The sequence below is a fragment of the Platichthys flesus genome, chromosome 12 (genome assembly GCF_949316205.1).
Source record: "Platichthys flesus chromosome 12, fPlaFle2.1, whole genome shotgun sequence".
Lineage (NCBI taxonomy): Eukaryota > Metazoa > Chordata > Actinopteri > Pleuronectiformes > Pleuronectidae > Platichthys > Platichthys flesus.
In genome coordinates, this window is record NC_084956.1 from 23340858 (window position 1) to 23361470 (window position 20613).

The 20613-nt window shown below is 39.8% G+C and overlaps 1 protein-coding gene across 1 annotated transcript in view; it reads left to right on the forward strand.

The window, feature by feature from the left end:
• The window catches only part of ttc27 (tetratricopeptide repeat domain 27), a 78873-nt gene that overhangs the window by 43973 nt on the left and 14287 nt on the right, over positions 1-20613 (forward strand). The window contains exons 9-13 of the mRNA XM_062400784.1: positions 5206-5272; positions 11040-11153; positions 13023-13118; positions 15571-15693; positions 20138-20365. Coding sequence (XP_062256768.1) covers positions 5206-5272; positions 11040-11153; positions 13023-13118; positions 15571-15693; positions 20138-20365 — 628 coding nt within the window. The remainder of the gene's footprint in view (positions 1-5205; positions 5273-11039; positions 11154-13022; positions 13119-15570; positions 15694-20137; positions 20366-20613) is intronic.

Consider the following 20613-nt stretch of genomic DNA (forward strand, 5'->3'; position numbering starts at 1 on the left):
AAAATATGCGCAAGGCGATGCACACTTCTCCAAAGATGCTTTGCAGCTGCAGCTTACAAATTGCATTCAGGATTTCAAGAGGGGACAGGTTAGGGGGGAAGTTGGCTGCATATACACTGTTTAGGTGTCTTACTTGATTTTCAAAATCAGGAGTAAGATCACTAGAATACTTTGTGATCAGTGGTTGGCACACAGAAGAGATTTTGCCCTCACTAATCTGCCCAACTTTCAGAACAGCAGAAAACTCGTTGACAATATGTGCAATGCCCCGAAACCTAGTGTCCAAGTCACTGATGATACTGTCCATGGCTGTATAAAACACAGTGAAACACTGTTTCTGAACTCTCCTGAGTTGTCTCCTCTTCAGCGGTTTCATCATGGAATCTCCGCCTTTTCTTCTGTCGGCTGGACTCCTTGCTTAACTGAGGTTTAACATTAATTTCCCCAGCTATCAACTTTGCCTCAGCTAGGAGAGTGTCCCATGCATCTCTTAGAGACTGCATCTCTTCTGTCAAGTCTCTGATATTGGCTGCTTCTATGTCAAGTGATATTTTTCCTGACTGGAGAATAACATTCCTGTTGTCAATACTTTGCAGTACCTTCAGCCAGACAGTGAGAAGAACAACAGCATCAAATGACATGAAGTATTTCCTCAAACCATTAGCTTCTGATCTTGCTTCACTGGTGAGACTGCATGTCATAACTATGCTATCAAGGGTTTTGAGGACAGAAGGTAGGTGCTTTGCCACAGGGTTAACAGCCTCAATCCTTGCACTCCAGCGGGTATCAGATAGGCGATGCAATGAGCAACCTGTTTGCTCTTTATAGATGGCCCAACGCTCTGGGCTGCCACTTACAAATGTGTACAGGCGATTTATGCAGCCGAAAAATGTGGATACCTCTGGGCTTGACTGTGCAGCATGCACACCAACAAGATTTAATGTGTGGGAGGCACATGGTGAATAAGTAGCCAGCTTGTTTTTCGTCAGTATTTGAGCTTAGACTCCCTTTATTTTCCCTGACATGTTAGCCCCGTTGTCATAGCCCTGCCCTCTGCAATCACCGATGTCTATCCCATGGTCACGAAGAACTGCATCAATCATCTCTGCGATCTCACTCCCCGTCTTTTTGAGAAAATCCCTGAATTCAAGGAACCTCTCTGTAATTTCCCACTCATCTTTTTCTTTGTCATATTTAACATACCGTAGTAGCACCACATTTTGCTCCGTATGGGAAATATTATGACAGCATAATATATGGCATCCTCCCGTTCCTGCAGAATTCTTTTCAGAACTCGTCGTCCACATAAGTTGATAAACTCATTCTGACTGTCAGAGCTAAGATAATGTGTTAGCCTGGTTCCTTTTCCTTCTTTTTGTTTTTGTTTGTTGTCCCTGATTTTTTGAAAGTGCTCTTTCAGCAGAGGATCATAATGTGACAAGAGCTCCAGTGTGCCTAGGAAATTGCCATTATGAATGTCATCTAGGTCTTTGGTTTTGCCCCTGAAAGGCAGGTTTCTTGAGGCCAAGTGTAGGGTTACGTCTAAGAGTCTCTCCAAGATGGCTCTATTTTTCTCTATTTCTGTTTGCAACTCCTTATTTAACAGAGAATCCACACCTCTATCTTTCATTACAGATCCTTGCAGATTTTTCCATTTTAAGTTGCAATCTCTATGTGCCTCACTCCTCTCATGGACTGGGAATTTATTGTACATTCGACGCCACTTCACATCACACATTTTATACCCATTTTGACTGGTCAGTGCACTTGTGGAAGGCTTTTTCTGTACATGGGAGAAAAGCACACATGGTATGCAATAAAGTGAATTATTACTTTGACTAAAAGTCAGCCAGTCTCTGTTTACCTTTTCTCTTTTATTTGCTGCCTTTGTATAATTCAGGTAATCAGGGAATGGCTTCCCCTTTGAATCACATGGCATTTCTACTTCTTTCTCTCTCATGGCCAATTTCCTTACTATCTTCTCCCTATCCTGATCAGTTAAAGCTGCTGGCCAGAAACCAGGGTCATCAGTCAAATGATCTTCTTCCCTTTCAAAGACCTGAACATCAGCTTGGTGTTCTTCCTGCCTCTCTGTTGTCTTTCTGTATTCAGTCCTTCCTCCTCTGAATTCCTTTCAACTTCTTCGCCCTCACTCTCTGTCGCCTGTGTTTCTGCACTCTCACTGTCATCTGTACCCTCTTCCATCTCTTCCTCCACTTCCTCCACATCCCTCCCTGACAAACCAGAAGAGGGTCCTGGACCTGGCTCTGTAGAGTGTACATGACATACATTAATTATATAGGATTTCCTATAATATAACTATTTGTAATAGCATAGTCACCAACATGTAAACTTCTCTGATTGGACTGAGAGCAGTCACCCCAGTCTGCTGCACACACCACAGATGTTCTCCTCTGTTCTTACTGCACGTCTTCTATTTCATTTTTTAAAAGGGTTTATGCTTTTTAAACCATTAAAATTGTTCAAAATGCCTTTTATTTAATTCATTTTAATTAATGAATTACCTTCATCTTTGTATTGTTTTGAGACTGTAGTAAAATGTATTATATTATTATTATTATTATTATTATTATTATTTCAACACACACAGCTGCTCACCTCCTTCCTCCTGTGGGGGCACTGGGGCTGTTTCAGGGGCAGGGGGAGTTGGGGGCTGACAGACAGCTGCTGCAGCTTCTGGTGCACTTGACTCTGTTCAGAATGAGGCATCATTTTGACAGAGGGGAGATCAACTATTATTGAATAAGAACAGCTTGATAAATGTTTGACTGGATTGATTATTTAACTAATATAGCAGTAAAATGTAAAAATCCAGAGTTTTCTTGAGCTCACATGGTGAGAAAAGTGAGCTAGCTTATAGACCACAGACAGGGACAAAGTTAATATCCATAACTTTCCACCACAAGAAACCCACCTTTTTTTTGGAAATACTGGGTGACATATTGTCGACCCTTCAACTCCTTCTCCTCTCTTAATTTATTTTCCTTTCTTTTTTGGCTGCCTGATTTTTGAGGCATACTGCTGTCTCCTCCGCTTTGCCCGCTGTGGCGCGCTGTCTGTGACAAATCGCCGGTGCGCTACCGGCTGCAGCTGATCCAGTCGGACTGAACCATTTTACGTAAATAGAGGGGGGGAAGGGGGGGCCCTGCAGGGGTTGATGCTTCCAAAACAAATAAAGGAATTGTTATCAGGACATGGAAAATAAAACATGTGTGATTATATGTTAGTTAATAACTTAGTGTCATTATTTTTTCTGTATTATAATTTCATTAGGGGCCTCTCTGGGCCCCCCTCCATCATGGGCCCCTAGAATCCGTCTCCTTTACCCCCCCTTTTCGGCGCCCCTGCTTCTAACTAACCCCCACCCCACCCCCGCTTAACCTGATCTAAATTAACCGTGTCCGTGAGGCGCATCCTGTCAGCTCGTAACAGCACCGTTCTTCCCGCCTCCCACAAACCATCATCAAAGTTACCTCATTCCCACACACTTCGTCTGGTTTCCATAGAGTCCCACGGTCCTCTATTCAGCATCACGCACAAACTTCTCCGCTTCTTTGCTGTCTCGAAAGTTTTTCTTCTGCCCTTTCCATGTGAAGATGAGCGTTGCAGGGTAGACCAGCCTGTGTCTCACATTTAGCTGGTGCAGACGTCTCTTCACTGGAGTAAATGCCTTCCTTTTCTCTGCCAACTCTCTGGTCACATCCTCATAAAAGGACAGCTTACAGTCCTCCCAGTCGATCCCACGTCTCTCCTTAGCCACCTGTAGCACCTTGTCTCGGGCCGCTGAACGTAGGAAGCGCATCAGTTTGGTCCTGGGCGGTTGATTCGGGCCTGGTACGGGTGCCATGGAGCGGTGGGCACGTTCAATTTCAAACTCGCTGCCAGATAGCCGAGCCCCTGAGATAGGATCTTTTCCACATACTGAATAACTTTCCCGGTCTCCTCCTTGCCCTCTTTCAGTCCCACCACTCTTACATTATTTCTCCTGCTGCGGTTTTCCAGGTCTTCCACACTTATCCACAGTGTTTCCAGTCGTTTGTCACACTTCTCCATGTTTTCCTCCATCCGTGTATTTACGTCTTCCACTTCCGCTATCCGCTGTTCTGCCTCTCCCAGCCTCATCTGTATGCTCTCCACCGCGTCTTTAAGCTCTTTCGTTGTCTCCTTGATTGAGACAACATCCGTCGCCACCACCTGAAGAGTGGCACTCATTTTTTCTGTATTTCCTCAAACATACGTATATCGTCAGACACTCCAGGTTTAGGGTCGCTGTCACCTGACGTTGTCGGCGAGGTGGGTTCAGGTGTCGGGCTGGTCTTTGAGGTTAGCTTACTTCTCGTCGCCGCACCTTTGAAAAAGTTAGCTTTGCCGTTGTTTGCCATTTCGATGGAGAACTAACTGATTTTTGGTCGGAAATTGCCAGTACTTCTTATCTTTAACACAACCCCTCACTTTCCAGACTTAAAACGAAGTGTGTGTCTCCAAATTTACTTAATTAACTGACGGTCATGGGGAGCTCTCCTACTGTGCTGCCATCTTCCCTGCGGTCCCACGTGACTCCTCCCGAAAGTATCCTTTTCAAACATTGTTCAGATTTGTCAAATCTCTGTAGAAACACTCTATACTTGCCTCTGTAAGAGAGCCCTCCATCCAAAGCTGGACCTGTAGGCCCCTTTGGCATCCGTTCTATGCTAATGAATTGATTGGACGGAGGTTTGAATGTAAATTGGTAAGATATATTAAAGGACTCAGACAACTTCCTGTATTATACTAACCAGGTAGAATCTTTAACACTGTTTAAAAGAGCAAGTAAAAGTAAAGTTATGTTTTTAACTATTATCTAATCACTATTAAATCCAAATCCTTAATTCTGGAAAGAAGTCAGCCCCCATAAACCAAAGCTTATTGGATTTGATCTTAATTCTCAATATACAATTCTTAGCTATTTGTCACGGCTCTTTATTCAACAAAGATTCACGAACAGATTATAAAGGAATATTGGATGGGTTGCAATGAAATTTAGCACAGTATGTACATATCAATAACATTTATACATTGATGTCTTCATTGATTAAAAATACACACATGAAGTAATTTGTGTTTCTCACTAATCTAAAGTAATGAGCAGCTATGTTTTCTTCAGGGGTCAGTTTTTCACAATGTATTTCCTGTGTGGTTTTACAGCACTGACTTCCAGAAGAATAACCCCGTCCACAGACTGACTGAAGAGCAACTTCTAGCCTTCACAAATGTGAGTCCGATGCCCAGGTTGTGTTTGATTGCATTGAATCTGTGATAAAACCAACAGATTTCCGTACATTTCCAGTTTAGTTTTTCTGTATTTAACCCAGTAGTCATATGCCCTGCTTTCCCATTGGTCTGTCAACTTAGGTTTGGGTTTAGGTGTTTACAAACTTTTCCATGTCAAGAAAATGTTTATACTCATGCCTGATAGATGCCTCACCATAGCTTTATCATTCAGGTCTACAGAGAGCTCCTTCAATGTCATGGCTTGGTTTTTTATCTGACATGTAGTGTAAACTGAAAACCAAACTTTTCTAAACTATGTCTGCTGCACTCAGTTTACCACAGGGGGTTGCCAAACAGTTGTAAACGCACCTCAAGGATAATCAAAGCAAACTGGATGTAACTGACAAAAATTCACCACAGTAAAAGGTCTAAGTAATTTATAAACAAAATGTTGGGCGCTAGTCAGACATTATTTCATAAACTCGAATATTTAGACTATTTTAAATATTAGCATGAAATTTCAAACACATGTCCAACTCATAGTGAATTGTAATGCCTTGGGGTAGTTTGTCCTCATATTCTTAATAGGATAAGGATTATAATTGAATTATGAATCATACATGACAAGAAAATTAAGCTGAGGTAACAAAATAATTAATGGGCCTGTTTTTTTTTAAGGCTCTCAAAAGGCTAAATTTAGATTAGCAGTGCGTCTGCAGTGAGAACCATTGCAGAGTTGACGTGTACATGTAATTGTTGCTTCTCAGATATCAGCACAAACAAAGGCAATCTGACAACAAGGATGTTGTCAGATTGCCTTTGTATTTGCAGTATATGTCCACCATTGATTCAGAAATTTGAAAGAGGTCAGTTTTTCTCAGTTCTCTAGTATTTATAAAATGTTTTGATGGTTGACAAATGATGGTTGAATCTGCGTCAGATATTTGGAGGATGAATCTTTTCATTTTATATCATGAGCAGTTCAAAGATTTCACTTATATTGGGAAATATTTCATGATCTATTAGGTGACTTAGCACATATAGTAGTTTGGTGCAGGTATATGTTGTGCCGGGTTGGAAGCATCGCTCTCAAACTGTTCAACTGTTGATCTCATCCTGCTTGCTATTATTTTTGTTAGAATAATTTGTGCTTCCCCAAGTAAAGGAAAAAAATTCAACTGCTAACAGTCACAACTCCATAACTTCATGTGGTTGTCGATTCAGACATCTGGAGTCAGGCTGCATGTATTCAGAACGATGATGGCAAGAATATTGCATTTACTATAAAAATAACTGAGTAACTGAACATAAAACACTTGATGCACAGAAACCATTACTGAAACTGCTAATATCCTGGAGACGGGGCTTGATGACTTGACCTCTCCTCTCCCCACCATTCAGTTTTTATTCCAATGCCGCTCTTCTTCTGCGAGAGGCCCAAGAACAGTCAGGATATCACAACAGGGTTTGATCAGAGACACGTGATCCTGGCTGGTGACTGAACCAGATTTCAGCTTGGGATGGGGAACTTTTGTGTTGTTAAGACTTGGCATTTCTTGTCTGGTTGAGAAATGAAGCATAAAATTTTCATATTTGTGCATCACTTTATCTTTGCATATTTCTCATCACTGGTTGATTTCTTGTTAATGACCCCATTGAGACTTCTATCAATTAGTTTCCCGCCATTATCCCGCCAACATATCGACGTCACTCTCTGAGAAGACTTTAAGTTGCTGTTTGAGCTAAGTCTATGCTATTTGGAACAGATTTGTTGAAATATCTATGTCAAATGATAATCCATCCATTTCTTGCCTGCCTCCTCTCTTTGACGGATCCTGGTCAATTAAACAGGAGTAAGGTGGGTGAGGGTGAGGCTGAAAACTATAATTTATAGTCACGTTACAGGCTCTACTGTCACCCCCACAGTGACTACTGTTAGTATGTTTAAACCTTAAATGGCATTAACAATGAAGAGGGACTTTAATTTAAACTTTTGATAATAAATATAATGCATATAAATATTACATTTATATACACCTATATTATTGGTTAATATTAAAGAAAATTGGAAAGTCATTTGAAAACAACTTAATTATCCATCTTGCAATTCCCAAGATGCCCACACAGACAGAGTATAATGATGAATATAATTACTGAAGTGCCAAACCCAAAATGGTACTCAGAAAAAATTATATTTATTTTGTATTTGGATCAACATTCATTACAGTAGTCAATCAATTAGGCAACAGCCTGCAAAAGAAGTAGAGTAGATAAAAGGGATGAATGGGCTCCCTCCAGAGAGGCTTTGGTGCCAGCTCAAAAAGCAAGACTTGGTGGTTCCTCTATCAGGCAAGCCTCTTAAACTGGTTTTGGGGGTGACCCAACTAAGTCATACCAGCAGGGCTGACCTTCCTCTGGATAAATCAAACTGACACTCACATTGATAATACATGGGCATTTGGGATGGAGATTTATTATAAATGGAGGGGGAGATCTTGGTTGAAAAAAAAATCTGCAGGAGTGTGGACGAGGCCTTATTCTAATCTTTGTGTCCTCGATTTTGATCTGAAAATCCAACATATATGTGTAATTCTTCATGTTTCACTTGTCTCAAAAATTCGGGTTTATGCTCATCATGGATCCTTCCAGGTGTGAACCCAGTTTGACCAATGAGCTAGCTGTTTTGTTTCATACAGCTACAGGCAGCTGCTGGCTCTGTGAGCAGGCATCTTCCCAGCCTACATGTAGATCCAGGAATCTGCAGGCTGGTTAGATGGTTGTCACATATCTTGCAGTCTTCATCAATACTACTACTGCATCGCCTTCCTGGTGGACCATCTGGAGGTAGTGCTGAGGTATTACCCAACCTTTGGGTTAGGCAGAAGTTGTTGATTTTACTTTCAAAACACTCTGTCGATATTATTCTTGAAGATGTGTTAAAAATATGAATCGGGTTTCTTTGCTTCCTAACCTGAATGCCATAAAGCAACTTATTAAGGACTGTGCGATACAACGAAAATGTCACACCTGGAACGAGGTGTTTCCATCACAGTTAATAATGATATTAATAATAAACCATCTTCTAGCTTCTTTGTCATATGTTGTGTTGTGGGAAAAGGCTTCTTCGTGTTTGAGTCTCTGAACTGTAACTTTGTTGATTCTTCTTTGTACTTTGTGCTATTTGACATGATAATTGCATCAGTTGTAAGAGGTTACTGGTATTTTCAGTCTGTTATCACCAGTCTGTGTCCTTCTTTGCAAAGTACAGGTTTCTGGATTGTTATCCTCTTTATGCGTCTCCCCATCAATGGCCCGTGGCAATATATTTTTGGGTTGTCCAGCAATCCGTCCCTTCTTGTGAGCACAATATCTCACAAACAAGTGTGATTTTTAGCAGAGTTTTATAAACAATATTGTACAGCCCAAATCTTTGTATGTATTATGATGCTAATGACATCCCTAGTCAGTAATCAATTCCATTTGGTTACACTAAGCAATTTCTGTCAATTCACATTTTGACTAAATCATGAGGTATTAGTCACTTTGAGTCACTGGAATATTTTAAATGTGTGAACATAAATAGATGCTGAGGTGAATAACTGCCCCAGTCTGTGGTACTCTGTAATTAATGACTGAAGATTTTAAGCCTATCAACATCATTCCGTGATGCTTCCACCTCACACAGTTTGCCATGTCTCTTCTGTCACATCTGAATGTTTACACAAATCAGAGAACACTGTGCTGCCTGTCCCAGAGGGTTCAGTCTGGATGTCGCTCACGTCTGCTCAGTTTTGATCACTATACCCAACACCTCAAAACAAATTATTCCTCACCCTGTCAAGTCTGCTACCTTACAAACTGTGTCTCCTCTAAACTGAGTCACAATGTGGTTTAGACACGTGCTCAGAATATAGAACGCTTTCTCGTCTCTTCAATTACTCTCAAATGAGTGTTTGCAGACACTGAAGATGTTGGTCTTATTCTGCTGACTTCTCTACGTGCTTCTTGCTGTGATCTTCATGACAAAGACTAAATGTCACTGAAAGGATTTTTGTAATGCTGGCAGCAAAGCTCTGAAGATGGCAGTTGGTGTTTTGTTGTTCCATCTCTTTTGATGCAGACTTGAATTTCTCAACAACTATGAGAGATTTGTTCAGAGAGGTTCTTTAGAGACATATGATGGTCACCAGTGCATGAATCCTTCTGAGTTTGGTGATCCCCTGATGCTATACCTAACTTCAACACGAGTTTGACATTTGAGTATTAGTGTGAGATTTGTTGGCACTTGTTGGATGCGGCTGTGAAACTTTATATAAACTATCAATTTGTCTAATACAATAGTTTAGAATCCAATATTTGCTAATCTAAGGAGATAGGTTAATGGAAATTAATGGAAGGGTTCACCCAGAAAATTAAATTCACTCATTACCTACTTATCCCCGACATTCATATTCTCGACACAAGGTCATATACTCCAAGTTTTAAGCCTAAATGTCCCCCAGAAGTGGCTAAGCTTGTGGATGTTAGCATTTCCGACAGTCCCTGAATGCACATCGTCGGAAGATATCTGAGCAATTTGGGCTAAAACCTTTGTGTAAATGAGGTTGTTTCGAGTCGCTTATGAATGACAGGGCTTCTGGACACCTGGATGAAACCACACAAGCAGTATGACGGCATTTTATGGTTGTAATGTTGATTTATTACGTCTGAAGAAGTGGCCACCAGTTACTACTTTGGGTTTTTATTCCATCTAAACAGAGACAAGAAATTGGATTAAGTAACACTGTTTGTTACCTCGAAGTTCCTGAAGGAGAACTACCAGGAAGCTGTTGAGATTCATGGGTAGTTGTGTAGAATTTGTTGCTTGGCAGCTGAGACCCTCTGTTCTACATCTCGCTGGGGTGAACTTTTTATGTTCAATGATAACGCCTGAGGCTGCCTGAGGACAATCAGTCTGAATACATTCAGAAAATAATGGACATTCATAATGCATCATCACATGCGCATCCAGAGCCATTGTGATCAAGCTTAAATGTGGAATCATGGAATGGGAAAGAGTGTTAACAGCTCTCTTGTGATACTTTTTAATTTTAATTTTGGATTACAGAGTGAAGAGACACAGAGTCGATGATCTAATCATGGTTTATTTACCTCAAGTGTATTTGGAACCTGGCCTCTTTTTTTTATCTTTCCAATATCAGATACAACCTTTTCTTCTCTTGTTCCCTGCTCAATGCAAGCTCAATGCTTCCTCCTTGTTTATATAGTAAATTAAAAAGAGTGAATTGCTACAGAATCAAAAGGGCATGATGATTCTCAAGTTGCTGCCATCATGAATCTTCCTGCAAGTGTTTCACATGAAGACTTCTACCAGCTCCAAGTGCAGGCACCTTTTTTTTCCTTTCAGACTTTTTACTGTGAAAATGTCTTTCATTCACTTAACAGCAATAAAAAAAAGAAGGAATTATTTCATGTTGTTGTTTAAACAAGTCTCTGGGAGTTAGCATAATACTGAATTTATTACAACAGTTTTTTACATCCTGTCTTTTTAATTTATACATTAATGGTGAGCATCATATAAGGCAGGACAATCGTACCATTGCATTGGTGATGACATAACTGCCTAAATTATTTTTAAGTCACCCATGGCTTTTAATTAACTGTAATCGGACAAATTGTAGTTCCAGTTTATAGTTTTCATCCTGAATGATTTGATTCTACGTAAGCGATAATCTGACTTTGCCTCTCACCCCCATGCCCTTCTGCAGTGTATCCTGTCCCAGCCCAAGTTCTGGGCGGTAGAAGTCACAGCGCTTTGCCTCAGGACCAAACTGGAAAAAGCACGGTCTCGTTGTGTTGAGAGAGCCATGATGCAAACTCAGGTAAGGACACATGTTTATGGGTTGGGGGGATGCTGTATTTATAGATTCATTAAGAGCACAAGCCTTCACAGAACTTTAAACCTTTTTCACATACCTTTTTTTTACACAATCTGCCTTTTCTACTCAGTTTCTGGAAAACGTTATTATTACTACTCAGGGAAAACTAAAGTTGCAAACACTGCAGACAGTGCTTTGGCTTATAAGCTCCTACCGTCCAGAGAAATAATTTGTCAACGCTCTTGGAGAATTGCATTTTGGATCTGCGTTTAGTATGCCAGCAATTACAGTTGAGTGTTGCAGTTTTAGAGTCACAAATACAAGATGGCAATGAGATCTGAGGTGTCAACTTTAAGTTGTAATACAATGCTCAATGTCATTTCATGTCTAATACAGGAAGGAGATCATCCTCAGGCACCAGGGGATCATTTGGGGCTGCTCTCATGAAAGAGATTAAAAACATAATTGTGGAACCATTTCCGACTCAGTTTACAGGTCACCATATTTACCTCCTCTATAGAAATTGAAGGCACGTTGATATAACATTGATGGGACTCAACACGAACAGCCATTGATAATGAGCATAGTGCTGCGCCAAACCAATCATTTGGCTTGGAAAGAGTTACGCCCACATCAAGCTAGGTTGACGCGTGTTGACACTACATTCATAGTTTCAGCGGGTTTCCACCACTGAATAATTATAACCAGCGCTTCTTCAGTACAGATGCTCATTAAAGGTCCGGTCTCTGTCACTTTGTTTCCTACTCATTCCTCCTCTGACCTTCTCTCACTTTACATTTTAACACTTAACACCATAACTGATCACAAGTTATTAGGACACGTATAGGACTGATGTTGACTTTGTGTGTGTTTGATTCACTCGAGAGTTTGTGAAACAAAAGTGTAAACTGGCTACACATACCGAGCAATAACGTGACGCAGTCAGGTCATGATCCAACATCATTGATTAATAACTTAATACATGTGGTTATCAGTTTGTGTGTGAAAAGGGACAGAGACGAACAGACACATGCAAACACACTCACAAAGACACAGACACACACAGGCCTGCAGACAGAAGTTCCTCCTGAAGATTATGAAGCGGTCAGTGTTTTAACTTCATTGTTGCAGAAGAAGCGAAAAAATTTCAGAGTACTGATAGCTGTGCATCAAATGCCTTGACTTTTCTTATAAATTCAGGCCATTGTATCTGTGTGAGTGTTTAAGCCCAGACTTAAAAAAATATATATTTTCCTAAGATGCAAACTGACTTAACTAAGACAATACAATAATTATAAATTATGTGTTTAGGTTTACGTTAGGTTAAGTGTTCAAAACTCTTTTGGGAGGCATTTTATTCACTGTGTCTGTAGCTAGAGTCTGCAAATAAGATGAGGGAGAACACTACCAAAATGTTTTGTAGTTAACGTTTTGCTGTATGAACCTTTTAAAATATTTTTCAATTGTCTCTGAAAATGTCTTTTCTGTAATTTATTGATTTTGAATATAAATGTAATCCACAATCAGTGGGAAATACTGTTTTGAAAATTATTTGGTCAAAATATTTTATAGGAGTTTCACCATTGTGTTGCATGGTCTTTTTACACTGACTACTGGCTTACTTGCACCCTTTCACTGAGGCATTATGTTTTACTTATGCTTATACCATTGAAACAAAGTTGTTAATCCCAGTGAATAACCCCAGTGTCTCCTGTTTCATTTTGTGATGGAGGCCTTTACGTCACCCAGTATTAAAGAATATTCTGTTAAACAAAATCTCAATATGGTGAAATGCAGTGATAGTTTGAAGATCACAGTAGATCTTGTGATGGATACAGCTGTAGACGTTCATCTGCTCTTTTCCTTCTCCAGGCTTTGGTCGACCACTTTGAAGACAAGAGCTGTCCCGTGACAGAGCGCCTCAAAATCTTCTACTGCTGCCAAGCCCCACCCAGATGGACTGTCCAGGTATAAAACCATTTATCTTCACACATTCAATTCCATTTTAATAAACCAAATGGAGGCAAACACGATGAAGAGAACTGGATTCACTTCACTCTGGATATATAGTCATCAGATATGGTGGAATACATTTTTCAAGATGGGGTGCAGCACTCGCAACACATCATTCACAGTCTATTTACCTCGGGTTACAAATGAGAGTGCAAGCAATATGTAGAATGAATACGTATATATTATCTTCACAGGTAGTTGGTTATAAACCAAAATGGATGTGAAAACATTTACTCACGTAGCAGCATTGGGCACTTTAGGCCTTACCTTTTTATAAAAACTATGTTATTTATAGTAACACCCTTACTTTACCTAATCATCAGGTCGATATTTCTTATTGGCCAACATGTCAAAAACACTGGACATAAAATGTAATAATTAAAACAATTTAAATAAAGATTTTGTTTATTTTAGCACTACCCAAAGGACAAAAACACATTTCTCCTGCAGCACTTTGTTAAGCAAGCACATTAACATCGCTGTAAATATCTTTAAGGTTTTAACTCTTTGTATAGAATGTATAGAATAAATCAGAGTGGTAAGTATATCTAGTATATTGTGGAGTTTGGGTTGTGTTTCGGAACAATATCCTTTTGTAGAAATTATTATCTTGTTCAGGTTTTATAGGTGGTGAGATTTTTTGTGCCCAAAACTTTCTGGTATTTAATGAAAACCATTTTTTCCACTAAACCATCAGAAACTTTTTTTTAAGATGTTATTCTGTAAACGCCTTACACTGAGGTTTGTGGTGAAGATGCAGGACAGGTTTTTTAGTTCTGTTGACTGCTCTTTCAAAGTCTTATTATTGCAGTTGTGACTGCACAGTAGAGCAGGGCTCCCCATCTCCAGTCAAATATTTGGCTGTCAAACAGATTACAGATTTTTCTTTCCAGTAAAACTATGCAAGTGCTTCCTTCAATCCTGTTAATTCTTTGGCATTTGTAATTTTGCAGTTCGGGAGTCAATGTAAAAAAAGACGAAGCTGTCCAAACTGTTTAAATATGGAGTGCCTCTGTTACTATTGTCTCGCTATTTGTGTTCTGCAGAATATTTGAATGTGTAGACAGTTGTGTGACAAACCTGCTGTGACTAGGTAATGGGCTGTAAGCTTTGATTGGACAATCACTGTTGGGCCATTCACAGTCTCATTCTGAGCTGCTTTCAGTAAGAAAATGTCCACCTTAGAATTTGATGTAATACTAAATTGTTTTTAGGGCAGAAGATTACAACCCTGGATCAACGTGGGGGAAATAAGCTATATAAATGTCTCACAGAGGTTGTAAAAATACTACCATTAGGACACATTGTGACACAATAGCTGAACCACGAAGCATCATAAGATCTATAACAAATCCCAGGATCTTGTGTAGAATAAAATGGAAAGAGCAGTAGTAGAACAGGCAGTAATAAAAATATTTTGATGTGTCCAAGAGATTGAAGGAGGGGGAGTACTGGAAAGCTGGGGAGGAGACCTCACCCAGGCAGCATGTAATTACTGATAACCTCAATAAAGCTTGAATTGAAGAGTACCTATTTCTGCCTGGGGACTTGAAAGTGGGTTGAGGTGGAGGATTGCAGCAGCATCGTGATACATTTCCCTCCTCACAGGAGAACCATTCCCAGCATTAACAAAGCACTGAAGGCCTTTTTATGGCTGGAGTGTGTTTCTCTCTCTCTCTGTGTGTGTGTACTGTCTTTGCGAGGACCATTTTCATCCTACAACCTACAGAGTGAGGACATTTTGGCTGGTCCTCACTTTCTGACCCACTTTTAATAACTTCTTTCAAGGTTAAGACTTGGTTAGGTTTAGAATAAGGGTTAGGCATTTAGTTGTGACAGTTAAGATTAGGGTAAGGGACAGGGGAATGCATTATGCCAATGGGTGTTTTTAGACTTGTTTTATACATACTGTTGATTTTGCGCATTTCTGTCCCATAACTAAACTCAATTTTCCTTAACTGCTGACCATTTTCTAAACCATGTCGTAAATTTACGATCAAATTTCAACCCTGAGGCATCCTTTACTTTTCATTCATTTCACAGTAATCTGAAATCCAACTGTCAGACTGTAGAGAGTTGACCATAACCCTTTAGCCGTTCTAGTGACATGGCTCCAGGGACAGCAATCGTTAGTTGAAATATCCCAACAAACATTGGCTGGATTGCTATAAAATGTCTACAGACATCCCATGACACCCAGAGGACAAACCTAATGAATCTAGTGACATCCTCATGACTGTTATTCTAGTGCATCAGCAGGTTAGTCTTTCTCTTATTTAGGTCAAAATAAAAAGTGGAGATGTCTTAATGCCTTCAGTAAAGATTTTCACGGTACCTCTACAATGTATCCAAATGACCTTGGTCTTTGACTTTTCATTGTGAGCCTCTGTGGTCTCTTTCATTGCAGAAACAGCTGGCCAGCCTGCTGACGGACCTCGGCTGCATCAGTTCAGCTCTGCTTATGTATGAAAAGCTGGAGCTCTGGGAGGACACCGTTATCTGCTATGAGAGGCTGGGCCAACATGGCAAGGTATACCACACACAAAGACATCTGCTTTACTACAAACCCTCTTCAGTTGGTGGCTCCCCAAACGATTCTTGCCACTGTTCAGAAGCTGCGTTCAGAAACTCACAGGATTCTACAGGATTTAGTCTTTTAACCTGGTTTTTCAGTGAAGATTGTCGGTGCATATTACTTTCTGTATGTGGTCATGCAGGGAGAATTTAAACATTATACTGAACACTTTTCTAAATCAGTAAGCAACCTGTCAACTGCAAACAACCAAACCTTTACACCAGGGGCATCAAACTCATTTTAGTTATGGGGCCAGATACTGCCCACTTTGATCTCAAGTGGGCCAGACCAGTAAAATCATAGCATAATAGCTTCGTACACCCCCGTTTTTTTTTTACCGCCCTGCCACGCCCCTCCACCCTGGAAGACGTCGCGCACAAATACTTGAATCTCTATTTATCTCTATTTTGTTAGTGCTCTTGCTGATTTCTTCATGATTGCATTCAAGCTGAGTGTTCATTCAATACCTAGGTGATGTTGTCTACACGTACACACAGTGTAGTTAATCTGGCACTTGACATGGGCATAATTGGATAAGCAGAATTCTCACAATCAATAGCACTGCAGTACATTTACAATGCAGACACACAATCTTGGCAGTCTAAAAATGGATTGATAATCCTCTACTGACCGACTTGACTCCAAAAAAAATACCCAAACCCTATCCATGGGCCACAATGTTGGACTCTCTCCATCCTCAGGCTGCACAAAGATTGGCGCCATCACAAACACAACTGACCCAGCACAAGATAGAACCTTGGTGTTGCCCAATACCATCTGAGAACAGGCTTTATATCATGTCAACAATACAATTCAATTCATGCTGTGATTGCACAAGAAAATGTTACTCTTGTAGATTTATTTGATAATCTGTTTTTGTTAAACAATATTTGGTGTATATTGTTTATTGGTCGCTCATGTGTCTGAAGACACTGCCAGTGGGAGTTAACTTTCTCTGCTTCTTTGTTTTCCACAAGTATAAACATTCCTGCTTTATAGAGAACAGAGTAGGAAGAGAACATTAAGTCCACCACAGTAAAACAACCCATGTCCTTGTTTGTTATGTGATTCAGTGACTTATTTATGAAGTAAAATTTGAATCTGTTGTATCAATGTGTGTCCTCTTGGTATTTGAGCGACCAGGGACCAGTCTCTCACCGAATGGTCGGTCAAGTCAGTCAGAGAAATGCTCACTAAAACCCTCAGACTAAGGTTTTATTCTGGGAAAGTTGGGGTTACTCAATTTGTTGTTCAAATCTGTTCAGCGAGTGTTTTCACAATGGTCTAGATGGTATTTTTGCATTTCTACATTTGCGGTTGTTACTGCTGAATCTGTTAGAGTGCTTTGGGATATAAATATAACATTTGTATAATGTTACTTAAGTTTTAACTACTATCGATCCATCCTTGTGTTAACCACTTATCCCTGTGGGTTGGGGGGGGCGACCTGTAGGTCTTTGGACTGTGGGAAGAAACCCACGCAGACTCTTTTGGTCAGGAATCAGAAAGTGTAAAATCATTAACCTCCACAGGTGATCATGTATCTTGTGGAACCCCCATTTTCTCCATGTATCCCTACTGAAACCCCTGCACACATGTGACATAATATACAACAGTAAAAAGCTAAATCAAACTGCATATAGCAGATTTTGTGCTGGTAACCAACTGCAACAGGGACAAGACATTGCATTGAACATTTAGTTTTTGTTTTGTTGTGGCAGTATTCTCTCTGTTGCAGCTCATCTCTGCTGCTGTGCTGTAGTGAAGGATTCAGTGAATCTTATTTGAAATGTACACTTAGTGTCCCCTTTTTCAGGGCAGCAGTGTACCTGCCTCCTAATGGAAATATATAATCCACACTATGGGTTAAGTTAAAGCTTAAAGTTTGAACAATAAACTACAAAAAAAAAAAAAAGTGATGTAATTTGCTTTTCAAATCCACACATTCCCAGTCACGGACCGAAAAAATTGGGACTGGCTAAATTACCATCCGGACAAAAGTGGATATCAGAGTCTATGACTTAGCTTTTATCACTCACATCATCCTTGTATTACACAAATATAAAAAAAATATTTTGAACATTCATAGGTACAGTCAATAGCCAATAAGGCAATCAAAATGCACACAAATGCAAGTTTGTGGACTAATGTAGGGCAGTATCCAATTTCAATACTCGGCTTTATTGACAGAACATTCACATGTGTTACCAAAGCGCAAATACAATATTAAAGGTCCAGTGTTTAAGATTTAGGTGTTCAGCTGCAACATGCAACTTCACCACACTATGTCACTAAATTCTACACAATGAAGCTTTTAAAGACAATTAAATAATCAAATTATCGATACCGAATTAAAAAAGCAATGGTAAATAAGATGAAACACTGACTGGAATAGATATAGTGTACGTGATATAAGGAAACAAGCCACTGTTTCTTGAATGAATTTATTACTATGTCTCTCTGCTGGAGTTCCTCTGTCAGAGCAACATGTTGAATTTTAGAGCTACAAATTAAATACACATACGGCTCACCAGCTACCTCGGTCTGCATACAAACACACAACCAACATTACTTGTGAGTGGAGGCTCGGTACATAGTTCTGCAGGTTATGAAAGGCCTATATTAGTTGATTGCAGCTTGTGCTGTCCAATTCAATTGCCCAGGTGCTTCTGGATAATGATAAAAGTCTCCTGCTCCCCTCTTGTCCTAAACCATTTGGTGTAGTAGTCCCAGCCAACAGTCCATGTTATGTAGTCATTGGGGTCCAAAATAACAAGGTACCCAGGCAATCCATTTATTTGAAGTGCTTTGGTCTCAGTCCAATGCTGCTTTTCTTTTCTCGCCAAGACTGCTCCTCTCCTGCTTTCCTCTGACCCTGTAACATTTTCTCATTAAGGCGGCGTGGCCTATAAATAAGATACAAGATAATGCATGGATACAACTATTTCACTTATATTAGTAATTTTTTAAACTATAGGACAAGTTGTAAACTTATTGTTAATGATATTGATATGACAAAATCCCCTAAAAATAAAATCCTTCTCGGACTTGATTAAATAAACCTTTATTATTATTACTTTATATTATTATTGCATTAATGTAAAAAACACTCAAAGCTCCTGAAATCTAGATTGTTTTGACTCTGATCGGTTCTCTCATTTAGCCAGAATTAAATGCATCTTTTATTCTGTTATTTATTTCAGTTATTCAGAATATGTCCAATCAAAATACAAGAGAAGACTGACCATGATTAGAGTGGGACTGTGCCGATCTGATTTGGAGGTGTAATTTGGCCATTTGTTCCTTTTCTTATTTATGCGTACTATCAAAATGCTTAATTGGGTGGATCAGGAGATAGAGTGGGTAATCCACGAAAAAAAGTCGGTGGTTCGATCCCAATTTCCTCTGAAGCTTCACCAACTGATGATTTGAATCTTTTAATGAAACACAACATTTTAAATTAAAATACTATTTTAGTAAATTAACAGAAATCAGTCATAGATGATTGGATTTTTTTTTTAATCTGGATCTTCATTAAAATGAACAAATTTTCTTTAAATTAGTGGGTTAAGAAATTAACACTCTTAAAAATATCTTGAACCACGGTAAACCATGTCACTACATCATGCCTCTATTGCTATGTTTCCATGGTTGAAGCTCATTGATGTGTTAACTTAAACGTTCCTCCTTCTCAATACTGTCTGCATCTTACTCTCCGTATTTAATTTGTAGAAGGAAATCCACAGCATTACTTCATATGCTTCACAGACTCACATCAGAAATCATTATCAAGTTAGTCATCTTGGCTACATCCAGTCAGAATTAGATGTAATTACACACTGTGAACTTTGAATGTAACCAAAACAAATGTTTAATTTTAAGTGTAGTTTGTAACTCAAAAAGAAAGTGATGACTCTAATATTTTTGTATAACTCTATATGACAGCAATGCCAGCAACAATGGAGCAGTGTGTGGGTAAATATATTCAGTAGACAGTGGAGGATATAAGCTTTTTGTTAATTATAGTTGAGAGGGGATTCAGCAAAGGAAACTATAAGTGAACCTAAGGCTCTCCTCAGAGGACCTCAGCTTGTTAGTGGTTGGACTGGAACAACCCCTGGGGTTAGGGTTATATAAAGCCATTTAGAAAGTGTGCGTCTCAAATTATCCAAGAGGAAGTAGTAAGTGGAATGGTGAAGTGCAACAAATGGATATGTCCACATTATTTGATCCTTTACTTGAAATACAATCTTTTCTCTGTCTTTGTTCCAAATCTTTTGTGTTGCACCTTATTTTCTTCCCATTACTTTTGTTGAGATTAGTTCTGTCTTTTTTGTTCACTGGTCTGTTGTCTCCTCCTCAACTCCATCCTGCTCTCCTCTGCCGTACATTTTGCCAGGCCGAGGATATCGTTCGCAGGGAGTTGGAGAAGAAGGAGACGCCCAGTCTGTATTGCCTTCTGGGAGACATCTTGAAGGACCATCAGTACTATGATCGTGCATGGGAGCTGTCGGGCAAGCGCAGTGCCAGAGCCATGCGATCCAAAGCCCTGCTTCACCTCCGCAGCAAGGAGTTCCAGCAGTGTGCCGACTGCTTTGAGCAGTCACTGAAGATCAACGGCATGCAGGTACAAGTAAAGCGCTGTCACTGCTGGGAATCCCTGATTACTGTGTGTTTACTGTTTGCTTAAACGCTTGAAGTAAACTAAAGATGAAAAGAGAGTAGAGATCTGGGTCTAAACTCTCAAAATGTTCGGTTCAATGGTCTGCATACTTCTGTACCAAAATGATCAAACTCGAGTGAAGGCAGAGAAATCAATCCTCCCTCTCTTCCTGCCTCCCTCCCTCCCTTCTTTCCTCCCAACCTTCCTTCTTT